This window comes from Dunckerocampus dactyliophorus, chromosome 5 (assembly GCF_027744805.1).
Source record: "Dunckerocampus dactyliophorus isolate RoL2022-P2 chromosome 5, RoL_Ddac_1.1, whole genome shotgun sequence".
Taxonomy (NCBI): domain Eukaryota; kingdom Metazoa; phylum Chordata; class Actinopteri; order Syngnathiformes; family Syngnathidae; genus Dunckerocampus; species Dunckerocampus dactyliophorus.
Window position 1 is genome coordinate 14,955,509 of NC_072823.1, and position 27,430 is coordinate 14,982,938.

The window sequence follows — 27,430 nt, forward strand, 5'->3', positions numbered from 1 at the left end:
TTTGACATGAGTTTCATGAATTCAGCAGTGTTTCTCATGTCAATTCTGTAACCCCAAATAGAGCCAAAGAAAGTTGCAAGTACCAGCATTTTGATATATAAGGTGAGAAACACTATTGAATTCAGGAAATAACTCATGACAAAACAGGAAAATGGTGTCCACGTGGTGTCTGGCTGTCACATCGTGGGAACAGTAGTCTTCAAGTGAAGTGAAAAGTAACCAGAAATGTTCATTTAGCTCCTTCATTCGTAATTTACTGTAATTTCCTGACTATAAGGCGCACTGGAATATAAGCCGCAGCCACTAAATTTAAAGAGAAAAAAAGATTTTTACATTTACACCGGGCTATAAGCTGCGGGATTTAGTACACAGAAAGATGGTCCACCAGGGGTGTTCAAAGTGCGGCTCGGGGGCCATTTGTGGCACGCAGACGTTTTTTTATTGGCCCGCGGCACATTCTTAAAATTTTAATTTACAACAGCAAAAATGGGGAACCAAGAGCAAAGACCTAAGTTGATACTAATAATAGGCTTTCACCTGTATCACAAAGTCAAGATTTTTCTTGAAATATATATAACGTCTTAGCTAGGGATGCTCTAATTGATCGGCCACCGATCAATATTGGCCGATTTCCGTAAAAAACATGTGATCGGCGTATGCCGATAAACACCTTTCAAAGTCGATCACAAAAAAACGATTGCCGATGTCTGCTGCGTCACGGAGGGCTATGAACAAAATGACGCGTCTTGTATTGAGCTTGACACAGGCTACGCCAATCGATGCCAGCGCGTTTGATCACTCCCTTGTCAAACCTATTGTCGTTTGAGTATTCTTGCATCTTTGTTTACACGCTTTGCCTAACTGTCACTGGCTGTACTTTACATTGGCAGCAGAGTCCAAATGTCACTTTTTACCACAGTGACATTTTGTTTTTAAAAAAACAAGTAATGCGGTTAGCTCGGAACTTGTTTTTCATCATAAATTAATTTTAAAATGTACAGTTAATCCATGTGATTGGTGTTGGCCGATCTCACTCATGGATGATTAGTATTGGAATTGGCAGCATAAAACCCTGATCGTTGCTTTACAAAATATCAAAGTGGCCTTTGCATCCTTTAATTTTTCACTATGTGGCCCTCGTTGGAAAAAGTTTAGACACCCCTGTTTTACACAGAAAGATTTTTTTTAACTATAATTGCTTTTTCCACACAGTGTCGAACAATGCGTGTAAGACGGCTAGTTAAACAGCAGCCTACCAGAAAAGTCATCGCTGTCCTTGTCCTTCTCCTGGGAACTAAAACCACTAAAGTCATCTTCTTCACTCTCTGAACCGAACAGCTCGACAATTACCTCGCCACACACCCCGCCAGTATCACACCCTCTTTCACTGTCACTGCCAGTGCCACCCCCTCCTCAAGGCAAATCAGCCACTGAGCCTGTGCTGTGTTCCCCAGCATGCAGCAGTCCAGCCGCCCTAAACCTGCCAGCGACAGTGGACCTCCCAACACCACTCCACGCTGACAAGATCCATTGACAAAACCGAGCAAAAGCCTTCAACCTGAAAGCCGCATCACATGCACTTCTCCACGCGTTCTCCATGATGAGGGCGTGTGCACTAAGTGCAAAATGACTGCTTCAAAGCACACCAGATGTCGTGAGACCAGAACACAACCACAAATTAGCCGCATCACTGTATAAGCCACAGGGTTCAAAGCGTGAGAAAAAAGTAGGGGCTTATACACCGGATCTCACGGTATATGCATTTATAATTGCTTTATCCATGTAAAACTGTAATTATAAAACTATAAAAACGTGTTTTGTGAATATTTTTGAGAGTCACCTGCTGATCATGGACGGGCGACGTAACGTCCGGTTTACGTTGCCATTTTGTTCGCTAGCTAATAGGATGCTAACAAAGGACATTTTTTTTTTATAAAAAATATATTAAGAATACAGATGGACTCACACTGTATATTAATAACATGACAAGATGTGCAACATACTTTACGCTAACCAGAGAATACACACAAACTGAGGAAAATTTGTGGGATACATTTTTTATGTTAACCAAAACACACACTAACCGGGGTGAACGCTAACTGAGTTGCCACTGTCGTAAAAGCTCTCATATAAAGCTGCAAGTGACCATTTGCAAGTTTTATAAACATCCTCCATTTAAAGAGCTTGACTCATCCATTTTGAATTTAGTTTTGACAGGCTTCTGGCGACTTTCTGTGGCCCACACTGACCCCCTACTTTAGAGGAGTGTCAATCAGTGTGCTGAGGAGGCCAAGCTGAGGAAAGCTTGTGAACAAAGTCAGCCTGCTGGAAGTTGTTTGGTCTTAATCCCGCCGCAGCTGGCCACTCATCATGCCGACTTCTGAGCGTACTTCAAAGCATGGCGCTAACACGACGACTTTCTCAACGTGCTCTTTGGACGTCACCTTGAGAAGTTTGCCATCGGCTTCTTCCTCACAATGCGATCTAGTTTGTTCCAGCCAAGGGGATTATACCCAGCACCTTGGGATTGTTCTTCTCCCTCGTATGTGAGGTTATCCACATCCTCCCCGTTATGCAATATGAGCGCTGAGAGTGCAAGGCGGCTTGTGAAAGTGTCCTATCGTTAGGCAGCCTGACCCGGGGCAGTGCAGTTAATGGGTTGGATTGTAAGCCTCTCTGGTTTCAGACACTCTGAGGCTTGTTGCCTGCACGGAACAACCCATCAGGGAGTGGAATCATCATGTCACTCAATTTAGCCGCGCTCTCCAGAAGCTGATGTCCTCACGTTCCTGTCCTCTGTGTTTGCCTGCAGCTCATCAGCTCTGAGTCCTAAATGACAGTTAACTGCTGTCAATGTGGGCAAATCGAGAGACGTCTGGGCGAAGTTGGATAATGGGCTTTGCTCTGTGTGTGCTGAGGCTTCTAACTGCAAGCTACAGACTCTTTAAAACTTCAAATGATAACATTTGTTGAGCTCATAAGCAGTCGAAAAGTTGATTTTGCTTCGTTGTAGCCCTGTAGGAATCACTCACAAGTTTATGAAAGGTGCAAATATGCAAAGTGGAGGCTAGAAACTAACACCAAAGGTGAGTCATATCTATTTCTCTACTGTTGGTCCAAGGGATTCCACTGCATCTTAAGTGAAACAAAAAAAAGTGAAGTTAAAATACTCCACTATATTTTCCCTGGACTGGTTGCCAGTCAGTCGCAGGGCACATATAGACAAACAACCATTCACACTCACATTCATACCTATGGACAATTTAGAGTCACCAATTAACCTAACATGCATGTTTTTGGAAAGTGGGAGGAAACCGGAGTACCCAGAGAAAACACACGCACGCATGGGGAGAACATGCAAACTCCACACAGAGATGCCCAACGGTTTATTTATAGCTTATATAAATAAAGCTTTAAAAAGCTTGCAGGAGATCTTCCTGATCTCCTGACTGTGTGGCCAACATGCTAACCACTAGTCCACCGTGCAGGGACAAAATTAACCTAGCAATTATATACTTTATTGTATCATAGCTGGGTATTCTGCAATGCCCGGACGGGGTTATGAAGTTTAACACCATAGACTCTTCTCTCACGCTGTTGTGCTGGATTCAATTGTTGCTGTCCAGTATGACCTGATGCTGGTTCTGACATAGCACATTTAATTATTTGACTGTGGGGTGTTGTTTTACTGTGCAAAAGCACACATATTTAACGCTAATACCCTACTTTGCTGGGTTCTGTGTATTAGGCATAGGTGAGCCACCGTTACAGCTCTCTATGACAAAATGGCTTCAATGAAAATGTCTTGGATTCTCCTCAAAGAGCGAGAAGTGAGAGATAAATCACAGCTCGTCTTCTCTCTATTGTAACAAATGACACGTGTTGCAGCTGTAAATATAGAAAGACATCCATAGAATCATTTTCATAAATGCATTTTAGAACATACTAATTAGACCACTGAGTTGATAAGTATTAATAGATGTACGAGTCATACAAATACTATTTCATATAGCACAGTAAGTTGCTGTAAAACGTAAGATATTGTTTCTGAAGTAAACAATTGAGATGGTCACACCCTGCGAGGAAGCTGGAACTGCTTTGTTGTTATCTCCTATTTCCTGCTTTGTAGTTCTATTTTGTCATTAGTTTCCTGTTTTGTTTTGTTTTGAGTTCCTTGACTTGTGTCTCAGGAAGTTGCCGGTAACAGCTGTTCCTAATTTGTGTGTTTTGGAAGTCTCAAGTTAGACACAAGTCTTTAATCTCAAGTCTCAAGCCAAGACAAATAAGTCAAGTCAAGTCTGAAGCCATCAACTTGAAATTTTTGAGTCCTTACAAGTCATAAGCACTGTTTAGTGTTTACCAAATAAAATGCAATTTGAAAACTGTAACACATTATTAAATTTTACAAATAGAATGAATGCATTTTTAATTTTTTTTTTTTTTTTTTAATAAGACCAGTGTGACAAGACTTAGTCACAGAAAAAGAGTCCCGGCCTAGCATTCAGGATTTAGTCAGTGCACAGAAATGTAACCAACACCCTCACTGTTTATTTTTAAACCAGACTGGACGTTAATAGATGCATTCAATAATGCAGATTCTGTGGGCAAATTTGTTGTCTTCCTGGAAATGACATAATAATGATCATGTTAGTTGAACATTTTGAATGGGGGCACATTTTACTTAACACACTATCTGAAAATCTCAAATATTTTCAAGTTATTAAAGTCTGAGTCAGGTCCCGAGTCACTGATGTCAAAGTCCAAGTCAAGTTGCAAGTCTGACGATTTGTCATGTCGAATCCAGAGTCATCAAAATTGTGACTCGAGTCTGACCAAGTCACGTGTCCACACCTCTGCTTATTCGTGATGGGTCGGTCGAGAACGAAGCGGCTCTTAGAGCCGTCTCTTGCGATGGAAACCGGTTCTTGGAAATGAACGAGCCGTCGTTTCCTCGTCATTTTTTCTGTTAAAGCAGCGAGTGATTGGTGAAAATGTGTGATTCTCTACTGTATGTGACAACACTAAGCAAAAATGAGAGGGAAGCTTACACACACACACACACACACACACACGCAAGCTGGAAAGGTGAGGAGAATGAGCAGCAGGAAACAAAGCTGAGGCACATTGTGTTTCTGAATGCCAATCAACTAAAGACTAAAAAAAACTGTTACCTGGATGCTGCTTTTTGTTTTGCACATTTTAATGTTTATTTTGCTGCGTTTTGTTAGTGTTGTGTTGTTTCACTGTAAATAGTTGGAAATTTACATTCACACACACACAATCAGATTGGAGCTTTTTGCATTGCGCTACTTCAACTCTTGCTACTGTGTAGTTGTTCTCTGTGCGGTGCTTTGATAACTTTTGCTGCACCGTCACTTTTGCCTTTTTGCATTCATTCCAGCGGCTGTGGCTATTTGCACATGCTTGTAAAGCAAGACTTTTTAACTGCAATGCACTCCGATCTCAGCATCTGGGTGTCACGCACAATGCCAGGGTGTGACAAAGATCTCCTCATCATATTTGTATAGTCCTCACATTTGTTATTAGAGTAAAATTGTTGGACGCCCATTTTTATGTGTCATGGAGAAGGCCAAAAAAACCCTCCCTTTCACTGCTCCTCCATGGATCCGCATTGATTCTCAGATTGCATTTAAGACGTGAGAACTTCAGGGAATGACGAGGGTTGCACATAAGAAAAATGAGATGAATCCAATGTCTTTGCAGGCTGATGCAACAGTTGGTGAAATAACTTTAAATAAAAAGCCTGAAGAAAGTCCAGAAAACACACTGTCAAATTTATAGATAATATTTAGAATTATAGATAGATAGATATAGAACGCCAAATGCCAAATGGCTAAAACGCATCATAAAAAATGCATTTACAATTACTGGTGTAGACTGATTTGTCCAGTCCAGGGTGTACCCCGCCTCTCACCCGAAGTCAGCTGGGATAGGCTCCAGCATACCCCCGCGACCCTAATTAGGATAAGCGGCATAAAAAATGAATGGATGGATGGATGGACTGATGTTTTTCCATGGCTGGTGCTCAACCTTCAGGTACTATACATGCTAGATCTGAGGTCATGAGCATATTATGTCCAATCAATACGAGCCATGAGCCACGCGGCCTCCCGTCTGTGCAGCTGCAGAGGCAATAGCGGTCAGCCGTTTCTTCACGGCCCCCCGTTGTTCGGACCTGTCTTCATCCGTGAAGGCAGTGATCATCTTCCTGCTGTGTGCCTGGAAAAACAGGCTTGGGTGACAGCTATGGAATAGGCATTCATTGAGCTCCCTCGTTGGCTGATCACACCTCTGGCAAAAAGAACATACAAGACTACTGTGTGGCATCTTAACATTAGCCTCTGAGCCAGCGAAGAATCAATAGTGGAATATTCTCCAAATAGGCTGCAGAGAATTACCTCAAACTGGGGTTTTATATGGAGCAATAGAGCTGGTACTGATGGAAACACATAAGGCCACACCAATCACTTAAATCAGCCATGGTCTGTCACAAGAACAATTAGGTTTGCGAGATAGCCTACAACCTGCGCTCAGGGCCAATTGCTCCTCACATAAAAAATGGCTGTTTATTTAACATTGAAGGATTGGCTCTTTGCTTGCAGTTTGTGTGATTATTGAGTGCCTCTAAACACGCCCGTCACTCGTGCAATGTGGGGAATGCGCTTGTTTTACACCGCTCCCTCAGGCCCCACTTGGTCATGTCATCAGACTATTTACTTGAGCCCACGTGAAGCAGCAATTTTCAAGAGTGTCAATATAACAATGCAGTTGGGAGAGCCAAGTGTGCGATTACAGGAGATGAATGCTGTCTCGCTCAGGTATTGTCTGCTCAATTACGCCAATGAAATACAATTAGAGTGTTTAGCAAAGTTGTAAAAGTGAGCACTTGACAATCTGTGTGCATTTTTGTCAATAATGGGTTGTTTATCTTTGCATCCTCTTTGCTGACTTTGGCATTTGAACAGCTTGCAGACACAGTTGGCTTTTTTTCTCTTTACTTTAGTCTATTAACCCACAATATATCACACATGTGGTTTGTTTCTTTGCTTCACTTGTGTAAACTTCAGCACCTTTGAAAAGGAAACAAAAGTATTGGGACACCTACAGGGACTGAAATTAGGTGAAATATGGTGAAGGTCTCCTTTTGCAGTCTACTGGGAGGAAAAGGGTGGGAGTTTGTAACTTGAAGAACATTTGTGAAGTCAGGGATTAATGATGTTGGTCACAGTCTGTCCCAATGAAGTGTGATAGAGTGGTGGTCATGGATCAAGCATTGAATGGAAAATGTCTCAATTATTGTCCTTGCCGTGAAGAAGTAGTCCAGATGTTGTATTACTTTTGTTTGTCCTGTACATATTCAAATGCTGATGCAATATCAGTTTTTGAGTCCTCTAGTCAGTCTAATGCTATCTTTGTGTGCCTGCAGGCTGCGAGAGCGACTACTGGGGACCACATTGCAGCAATCGGTGCCAGTGCCAAAACGAGGCTAAGTGCAATCCCATCACAGGAGCCTGTGTCTGCACCGATGGCTACCAAGGATGGCGTTGTGAGGAGTCCTGTGAGCCTGGTTACTACGGTAAGGCATGCCAACTACCGTGCCAGTGTCTCAATGGAGCCACTTGCGACCATGAAACCGGAGAGTGCATCTGTGCCCCAGGGTACACGGGCGCCTTGTGAGTACCAGTAATTGACTTTTATTTTCTGAGTTAGTCAAACACAAGTTTTGCGTGTCAAACATATGGATGTTGTTGTGCGGTGACAGCTGTGGCGAGCGCTGCCCCTATGGCAGTCATGGTCCGCAGTGTGAGCAAGGCTGCCCCTGTCAGAATGGAGGTTCGTGTCACCACATCACCGGAGATTGTTCCTGCCCTGCAGGGTGGATGGTAGGTTACTTTAACAACAGAGGTAGTTATGGAAAAGGCTGCAGAGGAGAACATGGCTACATAGTATGTGATAGACCCAGGGCCAATGTGCCGTCCATCGTGCTCTCATTCCGGCATTATGTCATTAGGGAAGTCAGACATTTCTAAAAATGCAACAAAGCTAATATGAATGGAAATTTAGGAAGTGAGACAAATCTTACACACTGCAAAGTCCTTATCCGGCATTGTCCAACCCACGCTATAAAAGCCAAAGTGAGCTCACACTTGATTTAAACGATGCTTGCAGTTTAACAGCATCGTTCAAGTCTGCCATGGCGCCCCTTTGCCTATTTTTTCTTCTGTGACTTTTGCCCATTTTTTTCCCTCTAGCACGAGGAGTGCCTTCTGAATGACATGCAAGATGGTGACTCTGAGGGGGAATAGAGAAAAAAATTTATAACAGCTAAACTTTAATAATTTTTACAAAACAATATGGGGCGGGAGCGTATAGATAATTCATCATTAAATATTGCGATAACAATATTTTGTCCCACTCCTATTGTTGTGTCTTGCCCCGTAATCGGCTTGTTGCCAGTCCAGGGTGTAGTCCCCTTTTTGCCTGAAGTCAGCTAAAATAGGTCACTGTGGTAAAAAGTCACATTTGGAGTCCAAAGATGAGAAGCTAGGCGGATAGCTGCAGACAGCGAGGCAAAGCGTGTAAAGAACGATGCAAGAGAAGTTGAACACCAATAGGTTTGACAAGGGAGTCGTCAAACAGACTAGCATCAATTGGCGTATCCTGTGTCAAGCTGCCAAACGGAAACCATTGGAGGTTTCACAGTCTAGTGTTGATTCTTACGGCAATACGGGATAAAGTGTGGTCCTTGTCGGCTCAGTACGGGTCTTGTCAACCCTACGTGCACATTCATGTCATGTCTGTGTTGTCATGATGTGGCCGATCTATCGGCGCATTCCTACTATTTGCCCCATTGGCTGGACACGACAAGGGAAAAAAAAATTATGCGTAGGTCATGCATGCAAAGTTATAAAACATGTACCTGCACTCTTTTGTGACTCAGTTAAATAAAAAGTCAGTTTGTCCAGTCCTATATTTTCTCCTTGTAGCTTTCTGTGTCTCGTTCTTCTGAACCCAATATTGTGTATCGTCTCGCCTCATGAGCTATCGTGACACCCCTACTTGTTCCAGTTGCTTGACCATTATTAAGAATGAAGATTGTATTATAACGTCTACCCGTTTGTAAGAATGAGGAGGAGGTGGTGGATCAACAGTCTCTTTATTGCAAAAACAAACAGGCTACTGTTAGCCCAACCACACTAAAACAACATCAGCAAACTCAGCAGTCTTCTCTGCATGCAGCCGTCCTCCTCTGGCCCCCACAAACACACAGTCAGGGCTCATGTCACATTCACCAACAGTCAGAAGTCACAAAACTCTTTTACACATCAGTCCACATAACTACCTCTGAAAGTGAAAGACATAAACAGTGTAGCGGTCTAATTATTGACATGGAAATGTAGCTAGTTCTTTGGCTTTATTTTTTATTACTTTTTATTATATATATCTATATATGTGCCCTGCGATTGGCTGGTGAGCAGTCCAGGGTGTACCTCGCCTGTCGCCCGAAGTCAGCTGGGATAGGCTCCAGCATGCCCCCGCAACCCTAGTGAGGATAAGCGGCATAGAAAATGGTTGGCTGGATGGTTATTATAGAGCACAATGGTCCAAAAGAGTTATAACTAAAAAGAAACTCAGTAGAGCCCAATTTTACCTGCCATGGTAAAAATTAATTAGGATCAGCAGCAGAATCCAGGATCAGATCATCAAAAGATAATGACATTGTCCTTGGGTCATAGCAACGCACCAAATTTCATCCAAGTGCTTTCACATCTTTTTTTGATTCATCTGGTAGCGGCACAACCTGCACACATTTCACATCATTGTAATGATGAATTTAGATTCAAGTGACAATAAATCATACATCTGTGTCAAAAGTTCCAAGTTTCCAAATGTTTTCAGTGATATTACAATTCCTCTAAGTGGGAAATAGGAGAAAATATAGTTAAGAAACAAATGAATTATCCCTGAAGCGAGTAGGAAGTAATGAAGCCGTCAGTCTGTGCAGGTGCTTTCTGTCTATCTTTTATGTGAATCTGATGATGTATCTCAAACGTTCCTGTTCTTCACAGGGTTCTGTTTGTGCCCAGCCGTGCCCTCTTGGCAAGTACGGCATTAACTGCAGCAAAGACTGTTCCTGCCGCAACGGCGGCCTGTGTGACTACATCACAGGCCAGTGCCGGTGTGCAGATGGCTTCAGCGGCCGCAGGTACACACATGACATCCAAATGGCTCAATTTAACACACAAATGTGCACAGTGATGTTTAGTACAGCCACTTTGCATGTAGGTCAGACAGTGGGATAATTTATTGATATTCCACACAAAGAGAGACCATTTCCTGCTGACAATTACACACACAGTAAAGTCGCTCACTGGCCTATTCTCTTTGTTGACTTCCTAATGAGGCACCAACCTGTTATTTTAAAAGAGAAAGGAAACGCTTGAATAAGTCAATTCTCAGGTGAAATAAGTTATATATATATATAAAAAGATATAAAATATAAGATATAAAAAAGCCATTACTCCATTTCAAGGTGAGCTGGAAGCTTTCAATAGTGTTGTTAATGTTTAATTAATCTCATACTTCATACTGACCAGTCGAGTTTTTGTGTCTCCAGCCCTTCATCCCTCCCAACTCCCAGTTCGCCCATTGATCACACGGTGGACTACATGCTGTTTGGGCTCTGTTCATTCATTATAAGTAATGGGTTTTTATTAAGGTCTCATTGAAATCCACAGACCTTTTTAGTTCCCCGTGCCTGCCAGAGCAGCTTGGCTTTATTACATCAGCTCAGGCAATCGCCTCATGGATGGAATCCTTGACAAGAGCTTTACTTTACCTTATTATTTTTGCAAAATTGCTCTCATTCATTTTATCAGAGGCAGGTGAATTAACCTGCATGGAATAAGCTCTTGTTGCACCTCCCACTGCAAGTAGCACAATCATACTGTACTGTATATGCAGTATATACCCATGATGAGGCCTCTCTCATATACTTAAGCCAGTTAACGACCGGTAAAAGGTTTTAGAACACTGCAACTTCTCTGGAGGAAAAACCTACATTTTCAAGTGTTGCGAGGGTCTGTCTCTCTTCCATTGTTAATTCCCTTTTTTCTTGCCATTTTTGTAGCAACAAATTACTGTTCAACTGATGTTCACGAGGGTATAGTACCACAGTGTGTTCCGAACACTTTTATGCAGACGGAGTAGGTAGTAAGTCCTCCAGAACTTGGAACACCTGTAGGAATTAGCTGCACCAACTGCCAAGACTTGATCAACCTCCATTTCTGCAGAACAGCTTTAAATTGTTGACCCATTTTTTTTTAACCTCTGGCACTTCACCACTTACCTTTGGACCATTTCAAGCTTTTTTTGAATTTCAATAAATAACTGGAAAAACCGGGGTGTTCTAAAAACCTTTGACCGGTAGCGTAGGGAACTACAATGTAGAAACTTGTAGAAACTTGTAACTGCATAATTTGACTCTTGAAATGTGCAGACAACTGGAATTGTTATTGTTTTGCCAGTGCATTTAAAGAAACATCATTTTTAGCTTCACTTCATGTGGAGAGACTGACTCATGTTTGGGACTGATAATGGTTACAAAGTACAACCCCTGCAGATACCCTCAAGTAAGCTTGCTTACTGCAGGGCTTTGCTTTGGGCCATGTTTGAATGAAGATACTAAGCCAGTGTTCAGAAATTCCAATTGGAGATTGTTTTCAATGTGATGCAGTACCTTTTTAAAAGATTTTATATTGAAAAAAAATCATATACGTCATGTATTTATCAGTAGTTTATGTGCGTAAAATGATGTTATTGCAAAACATGATGTAGATTTGACACCCAGGCTTGGAATTGAGTCTAAAGCTGAAAAGTGGTGGTTAGTCCTGCAATTACAGTATGCAGGACTGTAGCAATATCCCTTATCAAAACATGTAATGGTAATGGTTTTGTTACGAACATGCTTAACAAGTTACATGAAGGAACATCACATGTTTGCGCTCGCTCAATTCAGTATGTCTGAAAAGAAGTAGAAAGAAACAGCTCTCGTTTAACCCTATCCTTCTCCATGCCTCGGCAATTACTAATAGTTCACGTCCTGTGTTTAAATGTTCACCTGTTACTGTTTTCAAATAGGGAGAGGAAAGAACGTGTAACAACAGATATATACTTACACAGTAATGAAAAAGAAAGTGTTCAAATAAACAAAGAAATACAAATAAATTGAAAACAAAATAAAAGTAAATGAATATAGGAGTAAATAAATTGAGAGAGAGACATAAGGAAAATACAAAGCAATAACTTCAAATAACGATAAATGAATGAAATCAGGACACATGGTATCAGACACTCAGCAGTTTTCTCCAGATATTTGCAGTGCATTCATGCTTGTCAAATCTTGGACCATGCATCATTAACATGTAAATGCATAGCATCTGAAGTTAGACTCATTTCAGAGGTGTGATTGGCTGTGTCCTCCGTGTGTACAGGTGCCAGGAAGACTGTCCTGTGGGCACCTACGGCCCACAATGTAACCAAAAGTGCGAGTGCCACAATGGAGCCAAGTGTCACCACATCAATGGAGCCTGCCTGTGTGAAACTGGCTTTAAAGGCCCCAATTGCCAAGAAAGATTCTGCCCCCCGGGCCTCTACGGCCTCATCTGTGACAAGTACTGCCCTTGTAATGCCACCAACACGGCGAGGTAAGTGTGCTGCCTCAAGATGAGGAGTAGTTTCACCCCGTTTTTAGCTCCAAAGCACCGCTCATTGTGAAGTCTGAACACCTCTCGGTCATGTCGTCCAGTTAACTTTTCATTGTGACCTCCACTTCATTTATAATTTCTCAGCATTCATAGTTAATGTCGTGTTAATGCTTTGATTCTGGCTGCATAGAAGTAAGTCATCACAGAGTGAAGGAGAAAGGAGACATCTCAAATAAGCACACACACATAGATGGATGGATTTCTGGTGGTGTGCTTTCGTCCCATCTTTCCTTCTTGTTATGCTGCAAGCTGCCACCCACTTTCTGGAGAGTGCACCTGCACAACAGGATGGACGGGACTTTACTGTAATGAGACCTGCCCGCCTGGCTTCTTTGGGGAGGGATGCATGCTGCCGTGTAGCTGCTCCAATGGAGCTGACTGTCACCCTGTCACGGGGGCCTGCATGTGTGCCCCTGGCTTTATGGTGAGTATTCTGCAGTGTTTTCGTCTTTTTTGTTGTTGTTGCATCACACAAATATTACTATGTGTACCTGTGCCAGCTCCTTTTAATTACATGTAGGCCGAATGGTCTTTTCATCTGAAATAATTGGTGGAATACCAACCGTTTAGGTAGTTTACTGTTTAATATGCATTTTTGTCCAACAGCAATATTAACAAGTATATATAACATTCAGCACTATAAGTATGATGAAAATGTATACTTAATAAAAAATGGAATCATTGCTCTGTATACAATATAAATAAATATTTGCTAGAAAAAAAAGCAGCACGTACACGTACACACAATAAATAACCAATGGCTGAACTATTCATACGTGGTTACATATTTTAAAAGTCATTTGTACAACACCTGCTGATCAGTGTTGTACGGGTCCGTAATGCATTTAAAGTAGTGGTTGACATCTACCTTTTGAATGTGCAAAAGCTGGATCTTCTGCCTGGATCTCCACCAAAATTGAACAACGTCTTCTTTGACCCATACCACAGCCTTCCAAAGAGTTTCATGGGAATCAGTTGGGTAATGTAAGAGTTATGCTGGTATGAAACTTCCATGCCACTGCAGAACAAAACGTTATCCTCAGCATCGGGCCTTGTGCTTAGAGGAGATAATTCCGCTTTCTCAGTTAAACCACAATTATGTTGGTTTTCTACTAATTATAGTTCATTTCATTAAGCAAGCTCCCATTAAAATCTTATGGGAACAGGCTTGTCTTTCATGTTTCATCACTGTTTACATCTCATGCTACCCAAAAGAGAAAAAAGATAAACAGCACTAATTTGAGGACAAACATGAGGACAGAGAAGATTCAGTAGATGGCTTGAAAGAGGAGTGAGGGAGGCCATGTATGTCAAGGTTGAGAAACCATCTCTGAAGAGAGGGGGATGTCTACGACACTACCGATGTCCCACATACAGTGCTGTGCTTTCATCCCTGCCTCAAAGATTCAGTCATTTAGACTGTAACAAGTATCAAACACTACACAGCCATTGTTATGGAATAATGAATGGAATATTAACAATGTCCACCCAAATGACTGTCGTTGGCAGGCAGAGGTCTCACTCCACTCTTAACTTAACGACCGTTGTTTTGCACCACAAAAGATTGAAACCATACTTGATTGGGGCGTCCCTCAACCACAATGAGTAAATACTTGGATCCTTCACCATCCTATTGAAATATTGAATCGTGAGCATGAACTGATGACATGATGAGAGGCAAAATGTGTTCTAAGACAACCTGAACAGCCCAGTTGTGATCGATGCAATGCCTTGAGAATACAATGACCTGGATGAATGAGTACAGGTATATTCATATACATCCCATGCTATCAGAATGTGTAGAGAGCCTTGAAATTTGATTTTGACCAAAATCAGACATACCGTTATTGTCCCACACTTCATTATTGATACCAATATCAACCAATACCAATACTGGCAGCAGCTCTTCCCTCAAACTAATATTAGGTCACGTCTTGTGTAATGAATGAACACATTACGCTTCTTTTATTGTGATACCACTGGATGCATTTCACAAACACTATTTGTGAAAAATAAGACATTTACTACAATATGCATGGAGTTATAGAAAAAGCGCCATAGTTATATTTAACATTTTGTGTCAACAAGTTATTAGACAAACATGACCTTACTTTTTCCTTGCATAATCAACGCTTTCATTACAATTTTTCCGAGACCCTTATTTTGCTAGATGCCGTCTTACAGGATGTAACGTGCAGTGTTCTTATTGTGAAGGCGGGAACTGTGCTGTGGTGTGAGTGGTGTATACAAAATCCAAAGGCAAAACTTGGAAATCACTTGCGCTCTGATGTCATTATCGGCAGAAAAAAACTATTGTCATTTTTATGCCAATATTTGTATAATCCCTAATTGTTATCCCTAATTATCCTTGATTATTTGCAATGTTAGTTCTGTGACAAGCTTTAGACAACCTACCATACATGGAGAGGATAAAATCTATGGTGGGAAAATAAATTCTCAATTATTAAAATGCATATTTCCATATCATGACATCCTATTTTAGCAGAATCATTGATGTAATTATGGAGAGTTGGCTTCTAATTATATCAAATGCATTCTTCATAACGCTGATTAACTGTTTTGCCCTTGTTCGTTTTAATCATTACTAAGGAAACAACAAAAGAAGAGGAAAGGTGAAAAAGGAGAATATATGATTTATATTTTATAGTAATAAATACTGTATGTCATCACAATGTACCATCACTTTATTATCTCTTTATTGATGAGCTCTTTTACACCAATAGAAACTCCCTCCAAAGTGACTCTCCGCTTGAATTGTGTCCCTTGTGCCTTTACTTGGCAACACATTTACTGTACAGTGGGCTAAAATGCAATCCATACAATATATTTTTTCACTTTTTCACATTTTCACATTGTACAACTCTCTAATTATTTGAACAACCTCAGCCGCGTGTTTCTGTCTTGCAATCTGAAGTTACAGAGCCACCGAGATGGGGGTAGTACATTGCAGCCAATGTAACATTTCAGTGGAAATTGCCTTTGTCTTCGAGCGGGGCCTCTGTGGCGAATTGAGCCACGGAGTGACTCCGCAGACTGTGTCTTAATTTGCTCCACCTGTTCTTCTATGCCGGGGAGGTCTGCCAGATCCATTAAACAGACCTTGAGGCCAGGAGTCGGATGGGAACAGACGCACTACATATGGAGGATTGGTGTGTGCGTGTAGAAAGACGACTAGAACACTAATGGTGTTTTTTTTCTTTTGCGAGAGAGACTTTTAACAAAAATGCCACACAACACCGAAGCTCAGCTTGAGACTCTGTGACGCCACCTGTTAGCGTGTAACCTTTTGTCATTTGGCGCCTATCATTATCACACAGGGTGCTTTTAAAATGTGCTTGATGATGGCGTAGCAGCTATGATTGCCAGTGAAATCACTTCCCCGGGACACTACTGATGGGCCTAAGCCTCCCTGCTGCATTTTTGTTCTGGAGCCTCGTCAGGTGGCAAAGCAAGCAAAGTGTGAGAGCGACCAATCGCCTATGCGCTTGATTTAACCCTGGTAATTGGACATGCAATTTTTTGACTGGAACCTATTCAGGCACTGTCCCTGCCAGCATTACATATGTAGTCACGTAACAATGTCTGCACTGTGTTTATCTGCATTCTGTTGATACTGCCGAATGTGAATGATGTGTGCATTAGCGAGTCGGCGATGGATTCCAGTTCATGCCTTTGTTGGTGGCGAAAAGAAATGATTTACCCGTCTCTCAGGGCTTTCCAACCTCATCAAAAGGTTCAGGGGTTCATTTTCCGTCTTGCTGCATGAATTTGAAAGTGCACTTGCTCGTGGAGCTGTTAGATGAACTGTTAAGGGGCGAGACTGATTGGTAATTATCAGTGTCATTTGCATCCAATCTCTGGGGTACCAGGCAGATCAATGTTGTGTCAGCCAGTGGTATTCGGGATAAAAATGCCAAGGAGTCCAGGCCGAAGACAACCGGGATTGTAGCCTCCACTGGCTGGGTCGTTGCATAAAGTTCTGCTGCTCTCGTGCAGGCGGACTGACAGCCCTGTGTTTTAATAATGATTCTCCACATGCAGACTTCTATGCTTCGACGGCTCAAAAGGAATATGAATCAGACGTTTAATGAGGGAGCCGCCATTCCTCTCTTGAGAGCGGAGAGAGCGGACTAACCACAGGTCTGTGTTTCTCGAAGAGGGAAGCAGTAGCAAAATCCACGCGGCCTTCTGACGTTTTGTGTGGCCATTTAAAGGCGGCTTGACCAGTTGAACTACTCCCTGCCCTTAACAAACACAACAAAACTGCTACTGTTGGCAGTCTTGAAGCTGTCATTTACAGTGGAACAAAGGTTTATTGCAGGCGATTGATCAAAATTTCATCGGCAGACGGGGGCTTTTATGTGTCGCACTGGGGAGGGGGGGGACGTTTTAAGATGTGCCTTCCGTCCTTGGCGTCCGCTATAGCTTCTGCCTTGTGTTTAAACTGAGTTCAAAATGATAATGAGAGCAGTGAGCGGCCAGCAGTACCCCAGCGGTCGAGCCAGCGACTCCTATGGGCCCCTAATTGGAACTCTAAATCATTGTGTCACCTGTCACTCAAGGCGGAGTTTGCAAAGGGAGGGGGTGTGTGAGAATCCTTAGACTGTGATCTGCAGCTTATAAGGAAGGATGAGACCGGTGCAGTACTCAGCCTTTAAAGCAGAGAAATTCAAATAACAGCAGGTTATAGAGGACAAGGTGGGGAATACAGCGTGTCCTTTACCAGACGTGATGATAAGGGGCTTAAAGGCTGCACCAGCATGACTACCAGCCTCCCTTTGGTGTTGTTATTAATACGAGATTTAGAGTCTGCAGCTGACTGTCTCAGATATCCTGCACATCTCACTGCCCACCCAGTGCTTCTATTAAGTCCTCTTTTCTCCTCCAGTGTTAGTCATTATGATCCAGGCGAGCAGGTAGAACATTCAAAGCATCCTGCAATGGACCGTATGCACAGTATGGTGATAACGCTCTATGCCCACCCCACCCCAACCCAACCCATCCGCCTTTGCTCATGACCCCATCCAGAGAATAGAAGTCATAATTAGGGTACAAGGACATGACCCTTGAAGCCATCAGTGTTCCCTGGGAGCCCTGGTCTCCATGGTAACAGAATCCCAGTGGATGCGATTAATACTAGCTGTTAAAAGTGAACAAAATGCATTAAAACCGGTAAAACAATGCTTTTATTCATTTTGGCTTAAGAAGACGAAAATAATACACATTATGTGGCATACTGTAAAATCTATTTTGTTTATATATGATTATTTTTGTTATTTTTATATAAAAATTAGATGTTTTTCAACATTAATTGTAATAATTTATGATAAATTATCATTTATAAAAGACAATTTTCAAGTAACTTAGGGTCTGTCCTGTAATGAGTTAAACTGACTCTTTGCATTAAGCACTTAAAAATGTACTCATCCAATGAGTTTCTAAATAAAATTACTAAAAGAAATATAATGATAATAGGCATAAAAATGTTAGAAAAAAAAATGAATATCACAAATACAAGTAATTAAGACTCATTGCATACAGCTTACTTTATACCAAACAAGCTTCATTCAACATTAGCCAGAACAATATGACACATATTTGATGCACAGTGCGAGAAATCCTCTAGTTTTTGTCTTCTTTATTTTATATACACTCACTGGCCACAACATTAGGTACATCTACTGACATCCAATACAAGAGCCGTATCAAAATATTATATTGCGCAGTCGAGATTAGATTCATGTTCAACATTTAATGCAATGTTGAACTTTAAGGTTGTAGTGATGGTTTAGGTCAAACCAGTATATTCTCTTTTCTAGCCCTGCACCAGCTGTAATTCTCATCTCATTTATTTTTATTTGTCAGCCAGAGACGATTTTTATTTCTATGAGGACTAGTTCCCCCTCCGCTCAACGTGACTTTATAATCTTTCCTCCTCAGGGTGAAGACTGTGCCACAGAGTGTCCTCCTGGTTTGTATGGACCAAGCTGCATGTCCACCTGCTCCTGCCACAATCACGCCTCCTGCTCACCTGTCGATGGATCCTGCATCTGCAGGGAAGGTATTCAATTTCTTTAGACTCTGACTATTATGAATATCACACGGTGAAGGTACAGTTTCTATTATATTTAGCTTTAGATTTTATATCACACCTGCTGTAACCTTCAGGTGTTTAGCCAAATCACTACAAAATTTGTTTCACGCCTTTAGGAGACTGACAAACACATGTGTAAAATTTCAGCAAGATTGGTTGAAAAACATGGCTGCCAACAAGCAGTAGGTACGTTGGAATTTAACCCGGTGAACGAGAGGGTAGTTTCCTGGTCGGGTCTATTCAGGGATTCTGGAGAGGAGGATCCGCCGGATAGGTGAATCTCGGATTCGGGAGGAGCAGTGTGATTTTTGTCCTGGCCATGGAACTGTGGACCAACTGTACACCCTCACCAGGGTCCTTGAGGGTGCATGGGAGTTTGCCCAACCAGTCCACATGTTTTTTTATGGACTAGGAGAAAGCATTTGACCGTGTTCCTTGAGGAATCTTATGGGTAGTACTCCAGGAGTATGGGGTACCGGACCACCTAATTCAGGTGGTTGACTCCCTGTATGAACGGTATCAGAGCTTGGTCCGCATTGCCAGCAATAAGTTGGACTCGTTTCCAGTGAGGTTTAGACTTTGCCAGGGCTGCCCTTTGTCACCAATTCTGTTCATTACTTTTATGGACAGAATTTCGAAGCTCAGCCAGGGAGTTGAGGGGATCTGGTATTGTGGCTGCAGAATTGTATCTCTGCTTTTTGCATATTATGTTTTCTTGCTGGCTTCATCAGGCAGGGAGAGAGAACAACAAAAACATTAGGCTACTTGGTCATTAATAATGAAACAACACAAAATCACAATCAGTTTAGCACCATGGATAGCAACTACCTGGGCCTACCTACCTGTGCACAGACAGGCTAAGTAGGGTGTTGATGATTGATAGAAAACAGGTGTGACTCGAATCAGGCGCAAACAAGCACAGCCATGAACGCACGTGAAGAAAGTGACATTCACAACAATAATAGCATTCAGTTATAAGCTTTGTAATTGCACACTGCTCAGAGCTGAAGACGATAGACAACGATTGTTGTTTAGCAAGCAATTTGGCATGAAAACCCATATTATTATTCTAAGATTTGTAGAGACACTGCAATCAAAGACGACCCTTAGGATTTATTGTTACACGCTACAACTGATAGCACATTAGCCTCATAGCCAAGCCAGATAGAAATTAGCACTGCATTAGCCGCCAGGACTATGCCTACTATGGAACATATTAATGGGTGAATTGTAGATTGGCTTACTGCCACCTCGGCACGCTTTTCTGTGGTCGAACGTCTTGTGGGTGTTTGACTTTTTATTTCCATCTATGGGGCAGTATTGTAACATTTGTCTCACAAAGTTTGACGATCATCTGACAAGGCGAATGGTGTCATTTAGAAATGTGACCAAGCTTACTATGCCTCGAGTGTTCCAACAAAAGCCTTCAACACAACAAGCAGGCATAATATAAAAAAAAAACTACAGTATATAACAAACAACAGAAATTCACAGAGAAGTGGAGCATAATATCAGAGGATGTGTTGTAGTGCGGGCCGCACGGTGGCCTGGTGGTTAGCATGTTGGCCACACAGTCAGGAGGTCGGGAAGATCTGGGTTATGAATCTCCGTTGGGCATCTCTGGGTGGAGTTTGCATGTTCTCCGCATGCGTGTGTGGGTTTTCTCCGGGTACTCCGGTTTCCTCCCACATTCCAAAAACATGCATGTTAGGTTAATTGGCGACTCTAAATTGTCCATAGGTATGAATGTGAGTGTGAATGATTGTTTGTCTATATGTGCCCTGCGATTGGCTGGCGACCAGTCCAGGGTGTACCCCGCCTCTCACCCATGGATGGATGGGTGTTGTAGTGCAGCAGAAGTTGCAGGTGAGACTGTCCAGATCTGACGTCACTAGCAAACTTTGTGGGACAGATGGAAATTTACATTCAATACACATTTTTCCTGCTAATATGCTCTATAGTAGCCACTAGTGCAGGTGCTAATGCAGTGCTAATGTCTAAGTGACACGCTAGCTGCAGTAGGTGGCTAATGTGCTACCTGTTGTAGTTGTCTCTGCCAGTAAAACATATCATACTCATCACAATACAATGTTAGTGAATGTTATTATTGTTGTGAATATGTCTCTTTTTTCGCGTGCGTTCATGGCTGTGCATCATAAAATAATATCTTTGGGTTTAATTCCAGGGCTAGCTGGTGTTTCACTTTTCACTTTGCAGTGTCACATACTGACAGTATGTGTACAAAACATACTTGTGGCCATTTTTTTTTTTTGCGTGTGTCACATCATAGTTATCACAACGCAATATCAGTGAATGTTATTATTGTGTTATTGTTGTGAATATGTCACTTTCTTGGATTTGCTGTTCATGGCTGCATTTGTTTAAATCTGGTTCCTAGAACGTAGTCAGACCGTGACGTCAGAAACCAAGATGGTGTCGGTTCAGAAAACTCACTGAGGCGGGGTTTGTCAAAATTGTTTCAAAACCATCACTTCATTTCACTCCTATTTCATAGTTGTTTATTTATCTATTACAGCAGTATGACAAAGACATTTTTTTTGTGAGTTCTTTCATTTTGTTATTGTTTTTTTCAAACTTTTTTTGGTGTCATGAGCACTTTAACAGAACACATGTCTGTGTCAGATGCGAGCCTCCTGGTGACTAGAGATGCAACAGTGATGCAGTACATGCTATAATGCAGCAATGATGTGGGTGTGGAAAGTGACAAGCGTCTGTAGAAGGATTTTTACTTTTCTTCAGGCACTCTTCAGAGATGTGAAGCTTCTGCAGACCTTTGCCGTGTGGCCTATATGACAGGTTATATCTAATGAGGACTCCAAGGAATGTGAATTCCTTGTCATTCTCATCAGTGGTGTAGGCGAGGGTTTGTGTTTCTGTTCCCCGGAGGGTGTAAGATGTACTCTTTGCGTTGAGAGCCAAGTTCTAGCCCAGGCTTCTGACCTGATCTGAGTCTTGTTATGGTGATGGGATCATGCATAGGTTGGCAGTTATAGGTGAAGAGAGCATGTTGGATGTTGCAGGAGGACACATGAGAGGAGCCCTTATAACCGCGATGAGGACAAGAAGTAAATCTCGTTCTGAACAGGGTTGTTGTTTTTTTTTTTAAACCTTCCTCTCTTCCTTCCCATCAATCCCCCTTGCTGATCTCACCCTATGTTCTGTCTCTATTTTTTAAATGAAAAAATAAGGACAGAATAGAGATAGATAGATAGATAGATAGATAGATAGATAGATAGATAGATAGATAGATAGATAGATAGATAGATAGATAGATAGATAGATAGATAGATAGATCAATTTGGCACCGGGCCGCACAGAAAGAAAAAATAATATCCATTATTTCATTTTGTTTTAATGTTTTATTTTGAAAAGTGGCCGGATTCTCTTTGTTACATCCGTCTCACTTGACGCATGTCCATTGTCCGTGTGCTAACTTTATCTCATGCCGCACAGATAGACTACTACTGTATTTTTACCATTTTTCTTTCACCTCATATTTGGTCATTTGGTTTGCTGATACAATGGGGGAATGCATAAAGGTAAGTTTTGATGACTTATTGAGTGCTAATGTGCACATTTGTCTTAATTCATGCTAGCGCACTGCCTTTTCCCACACACATCAAACAGCGATGTAATCATCTTTCTGGAAAAACTTGGCTGGAACCTGAACTGGTGGATGGTGGGTCGGCATTCATTTTATACTTTTAATTTGATGTTATTCATGTCTTAGTTTTACATAAGTGGCAGATGTCTTTCTAACCATCAGGTTTCTGTCCCTGGCATCTGGAAGGCCTCTTTGTTGGCATCATATACATTATAACTCCAATACCGCTCGCTTTTCACACATAAGCCAATCACAGTGGCCATTCGCCCTCTGCTCTCACGCACATCGGAAACCGGACAGTTTTTGTTTTTTTTAACTTTAATTGTGTGAAGCTAATTTTGTACTATTTGACACAAACCTGAATTTAATTTCATGCCTGTTTTATAGTAATACTAATACTTGGGAGTTGTTGTTCAGTAATATATTTTGTAGTTCAAAATAACACAATTAACAGAATAAAATCACAATTTAAATATTTTTCTTATCAAAATCTGTCCTGCTTAAACTGGACAGTATAAAACAGTATACATTCAGTGTCCAGGTTTATGAGCGCTTTGGTGAACTACTCAATAGTAGCAAGTAAGTGCTACCTGACAAGCTACCTGTTGCAGACCCCTGTGATAGATCATAAGGCTGGATACACTACGTGTTTATGTTAAATAACTTCGACACACAACACAACGTAATTATTATAATGATAACAAAAGAGCAACTTTAAAAACACTTTAAAAAAGTATGTTAGCACGTACCCCATGAACCTGATAGCCATTTGTAGTTTCCCCGTGGGACAAAAACGAGCTCCGAACTAACCGCATTGCTTGATTATTTTAAAGACAAAATGTCAAGAACGAGACGAGATTTTAACTTTATTTTTTTAGGTAAAGGTACAGTGAAAAAATATAAAAAATATATGACAATAAATTGCAATCTACTAATTTAATTTGTACTCCGTTACAAACTTTGTGTGTGTGCTAGCAGCCCCACCTCCCACCCAATGAGACAAAGAGACTCTATGACTGACAAAAGGGCGCCCTCCGTTCATGCCATTGTTCTATGGAACAAAAGAGAAGGTGGTGAAAGCAATCCCTAGAGTGAACTCTCTTCCTGCTTGTTTGGAGGAGAGAGACGAGGAAAACAGACACACATGCACATGGCAATATATTGAGGCAGGCAATATTATCGAGTTTATTTTCATTTATTGTGAGTTAATTAATTTATTATCGTCCCAGGCCTAATGTCCACGACACATTTTTTTCCTCAACGGGAAATCTTGTCACGTTATAATCTCACAAGATCTTGTGACCAAGGATGCCAGAAAAGTTGAACGGTAATAAGATTGAAAGGTGAGCGATCACACACGCTGGCATCGATAGGCTTAGCCTGTGACAAGCTGTCGTCAATGGACTCCACATTTTACAGACTATTTTTCATTCTCACGGTAATAAGGGAGAAAATGCGTCCATTGCCAACTCAATATGGGGCACATACTTTTATCTGGTCACACATGTGCGAGTAGATGAAAAATTGATGTCTCAAATTTTAGCCACAAAATGCGTCACCATGTGTCAGTCTGGAGCCTTGTAGCCAATGTTATTTTGTTTACTGTCATACTATTATAAAGGGAAGTTAACCTATCTATGATGAAACTAAATAAAACCAAAATAAAAGGAGACGCCTGAGAGAAAGCAATACTGCCATCTAGAGGCATTTTATAGGCATCGCTAGAATTTTTAAGGGTACTCGCGGTTCGGATTTCTTGGCTTCACTCTATTTTATTTATCTTAAATGGCTTATTTACTCTACTAGAGTGGGTAATACAAGTGTCTAAGGGAGTGTTGATGTTGATGTTGATGTTAATGTCTAGAGGGCTCTAGTAATGTTAAAAAAATGTATTTAGAAGGTCGTAAACAGGTTTTATATGCTGTAACCATGAAAATTTAGATTTATACATAAGGAATACTCCACGGAAATTCACTTATCAGGTAATATCAGTCGGCAGGCAGCATAACAACACATTTTGAGCTTTGTGGTTCAAAATGTCGACAAAATTGACACTAAACTTGTTGGTTGTGAAATACAAAGCAGCCCAATGCTGTTTACATTAACACTGGCATCTGCTCGGGCACATTAATTGTGTTTGCAGTCCAAAAAATGTGACCTTGTATAGAAGGTATAGAAAATGGATGGGTGGATGGATATATGGAAAGTTTCTGGTGAGGAAAAATGTGTGATTAAAGGACCAGCTTGGACAAACGTAAAAGCATTTGACTTTTGCTGTTGGGTGGGTTGTATTCCACTGTGCTTTTTACAGTAAACGTTTAGTATAAAGATTCTGCTGACTCATTCTGCCGTTGACTAGTGCTTTAGGACATCTTTATGTTTGGCTTTTATACTGATACCAGCAGGTAAAAAAAAAAAAACAGTAAGAAGAGATTCAATAAAAGGTCAATAAAACATTGTCGCCAGGGCCCTGTCATCCCCCAACTTTGAGAGTTTCCTGAGATAAAAAGATGCTGATGGCTCTTCTTGTAGTGACACTGTCAGTTTATTGCCCCGTGTACTCAAATGTGAGTGTTCACGGCCATTCATCACCATCCTGGCAAGAGAGAGGAAGGAATCAATGCTTGTTGTTAAGCTTTGACACAGTCAGTGTGAAGAATGATTGAGTCAACAAGAGGGTACTTTCCTCACTGTTTAACAGGCTCGATATGACGGAATCATCAATAGACCTCAAGATGTCATGGTCCACATATCTGCAGCAGTCAATAGAGTACAAAATTATGCACAGCAGAGGAGAGAGGACGCTTCCCCCTGGGGGGAGCTGGCAGGTGTTTCAGACGCCTCTCCAAATTGTCCATTTCGTCTCGCTCCATGCATCTTGCTGCATGTTGAGGGAATCTGAGCAAGTAAATCAGATTTGAGGCAGACAGAGTTGTCGCGAAAGCAAGACTTTCAGAGAACTTATTTGATCATTTTCTTGTTACATAACTTGTTTTCAACTTTTTCTTTCTATCAGAGTTTTGTCGTCCTCATTATCCAGCACGCAAGGGTTTGTTTCTGACTCTGTTGGTCCAATTTTTTTTAACTCCTCTCCTTTAACAATGTGTTGATGGATTGTTATTCACCATGCAGGTGAATATTGGCAAATGTGGCAATGATTGCATTTGTTTTAAATTGATAGAATGAATGGCTAGAAGTTGAGTTTGTCTCGTTTTATTTCATTATATGCTGCCCCCTGCTGGAGGGTAGAAAGTTGCATTTGTGTCCATATATTTACCGGTACTTTGAGGTCCACAATATATTACAAACATTATTAAATTAAGGTGCGGTCAGGGGAGGCAGGTGAGGCCGAACCCCACTTGTAATGATGAAAAAATATTTTTTTTAAACGAATAATAAGATAAAATAAATATTACTATTTGTGGAACTGTATTATAAATGTAATTATAAATGTATTTTCCTTATGACCCCAATTGTTTTAACATTTTCTTGAATTTGCACATTTCCTGATCAAAACCGAAGGTGAGGACACCGTGAGCTTCTCGGTTTAGTGCGCAAGCCCCGCCCACTGTCGGAGTGGATACTGGATCATGGCACCTGTCAGTTTCTGTTTGTCAGCATACGGCCAATAATATAATGTTGCAAAAACATTTATTATAAATCATGGCTTTCTACAGCCTGTGTAATGTCTTTAATGTAAATGTGACATCATCATTCTTGCTAATCGAACACTTGCAGTACCGATGCATCCTGAAGGGGTCAGGTGTGCGTGAGCTGCAATGTGCTTGTCACAGCCATGCATCCTTGCATAGATGAAAAGCCAGCCTTTTTTTTTTTTTACTTCATTGAAATGCACAAACAGCAGTGCCAGCAATTTACAAACAAGTCAAAAGCGAGTACAACAAAGTATCAGAACTTTTCCTGGAGAAGGAGGGTGTACAAACATCATATACAGATAAAAGGTAAGAACACAAATGTTTTTCAGTTAATAAAAGAAATAAATGAATAGAACTAAGAATTATCTGACAACAATTTGATTTTTGTAATCAAAATGAATTAGTTTCTTAATGAACTGTATTACCATTAAAAAAAACTCAGGAGTCAGTTTCTCACCAGCCATGAACCTCACCGCACTTCACTGAGGTGTACCTACTGTATAGACGATGCAATGATACACAATGCAATCAGCAGCATCACACTTAAATGTCGACTTTACTGTCGATTTTCATTTTCACAGTTTTGTTAAACACAGATCATTTTTTGTTTGTTTTTTTCGAGTGGAGTTTGTGTTGTGTTGTTAGTGTATACGTTCATAATATAATATTTTTGTTTGGGTTATTTTTTGTTGCTACATAACAGTGACAAAAATGTTAAGTGTATAATGCTGTTGATCAAAATACTGTAAGTGAAGATACATTTATACCACTCCTACATGGGCCGTCAAAACACAGCACTAATAACTTTGCAGGTGTACCTAATGTTCTGGCCTGTAATTGCACAGCACAGTACAGTCAAACCTGTCTTAGCGGCCACCTTTATAGAACGGCCACCTGCCTATAGCAGCCACTGAAAAATCCCCCGCAGCAAATTTACATGTTATAGACCCTGCGTATAGCAGTCACCTGTCCAACGCGGCCAGCGGCCACCCATTTTGTCTCCCTTAGTCAATATCTGACCGCATATAGCGGCCAAATTACCGACTCAAGTAGAAGCTTCATGCACAAAAAAGTTTTGTTTTTCAATCAATGAAGCCGTCGTGTGTAGACTTTAATTACTGAGTCCTAGCTCAGTCACAATCATTCACAGGATCCACACAAACTGTCAGTTGTTCCACATAAAAAATCATCTTCTTTTGAGCTTGCTATTTCCTGGTCAAACATGTAACTTTAAGAGCATTTGCAC

At 41.2% G+C, this 27,430-nt stretch overlaps 1 protein-coding gene across 7 annotated transcripts in view; it reads left to right on the forward strand.

Annotated features, from left to right (window-relative positions):
* Positions 1-27,430, forward strand: part of megf11 (multiple EGF-like-domains 11) — a 130,546-nt gene that overhangs the window by 71,765 nt on the left and 31,351 nt on the right. For all 7 annotated transcript variants that reach the window (XM_054776593.1, XM_054776595.1, XM_054776598.1 and 4 more), the window contains 6 exons: positions 7,448-7,694; positions 7,784-7,904; positions 10,092-10,228; positions 12,516-12,728; positions 13,038-13,212; positions 18,750-18,870. In XM_054776593.1, the coding sequence (XP_054632568.1) occupies positions 7,448-7,694; positions 7,784-7,904; positions 10,092-10,228; positions 12,516-12,728; positions 13,038-13,212; positions 18,750-18,870 (1,014 nt within the window). The remainder of the gene's footprint in view (positions 1-7,447; positions 7,695-7,783; positions 7,905-10,091; positions 10,229-12,515; positions 12,729-13,037; positions 13,213-18,749; positions 18,871-27,430) is intronic.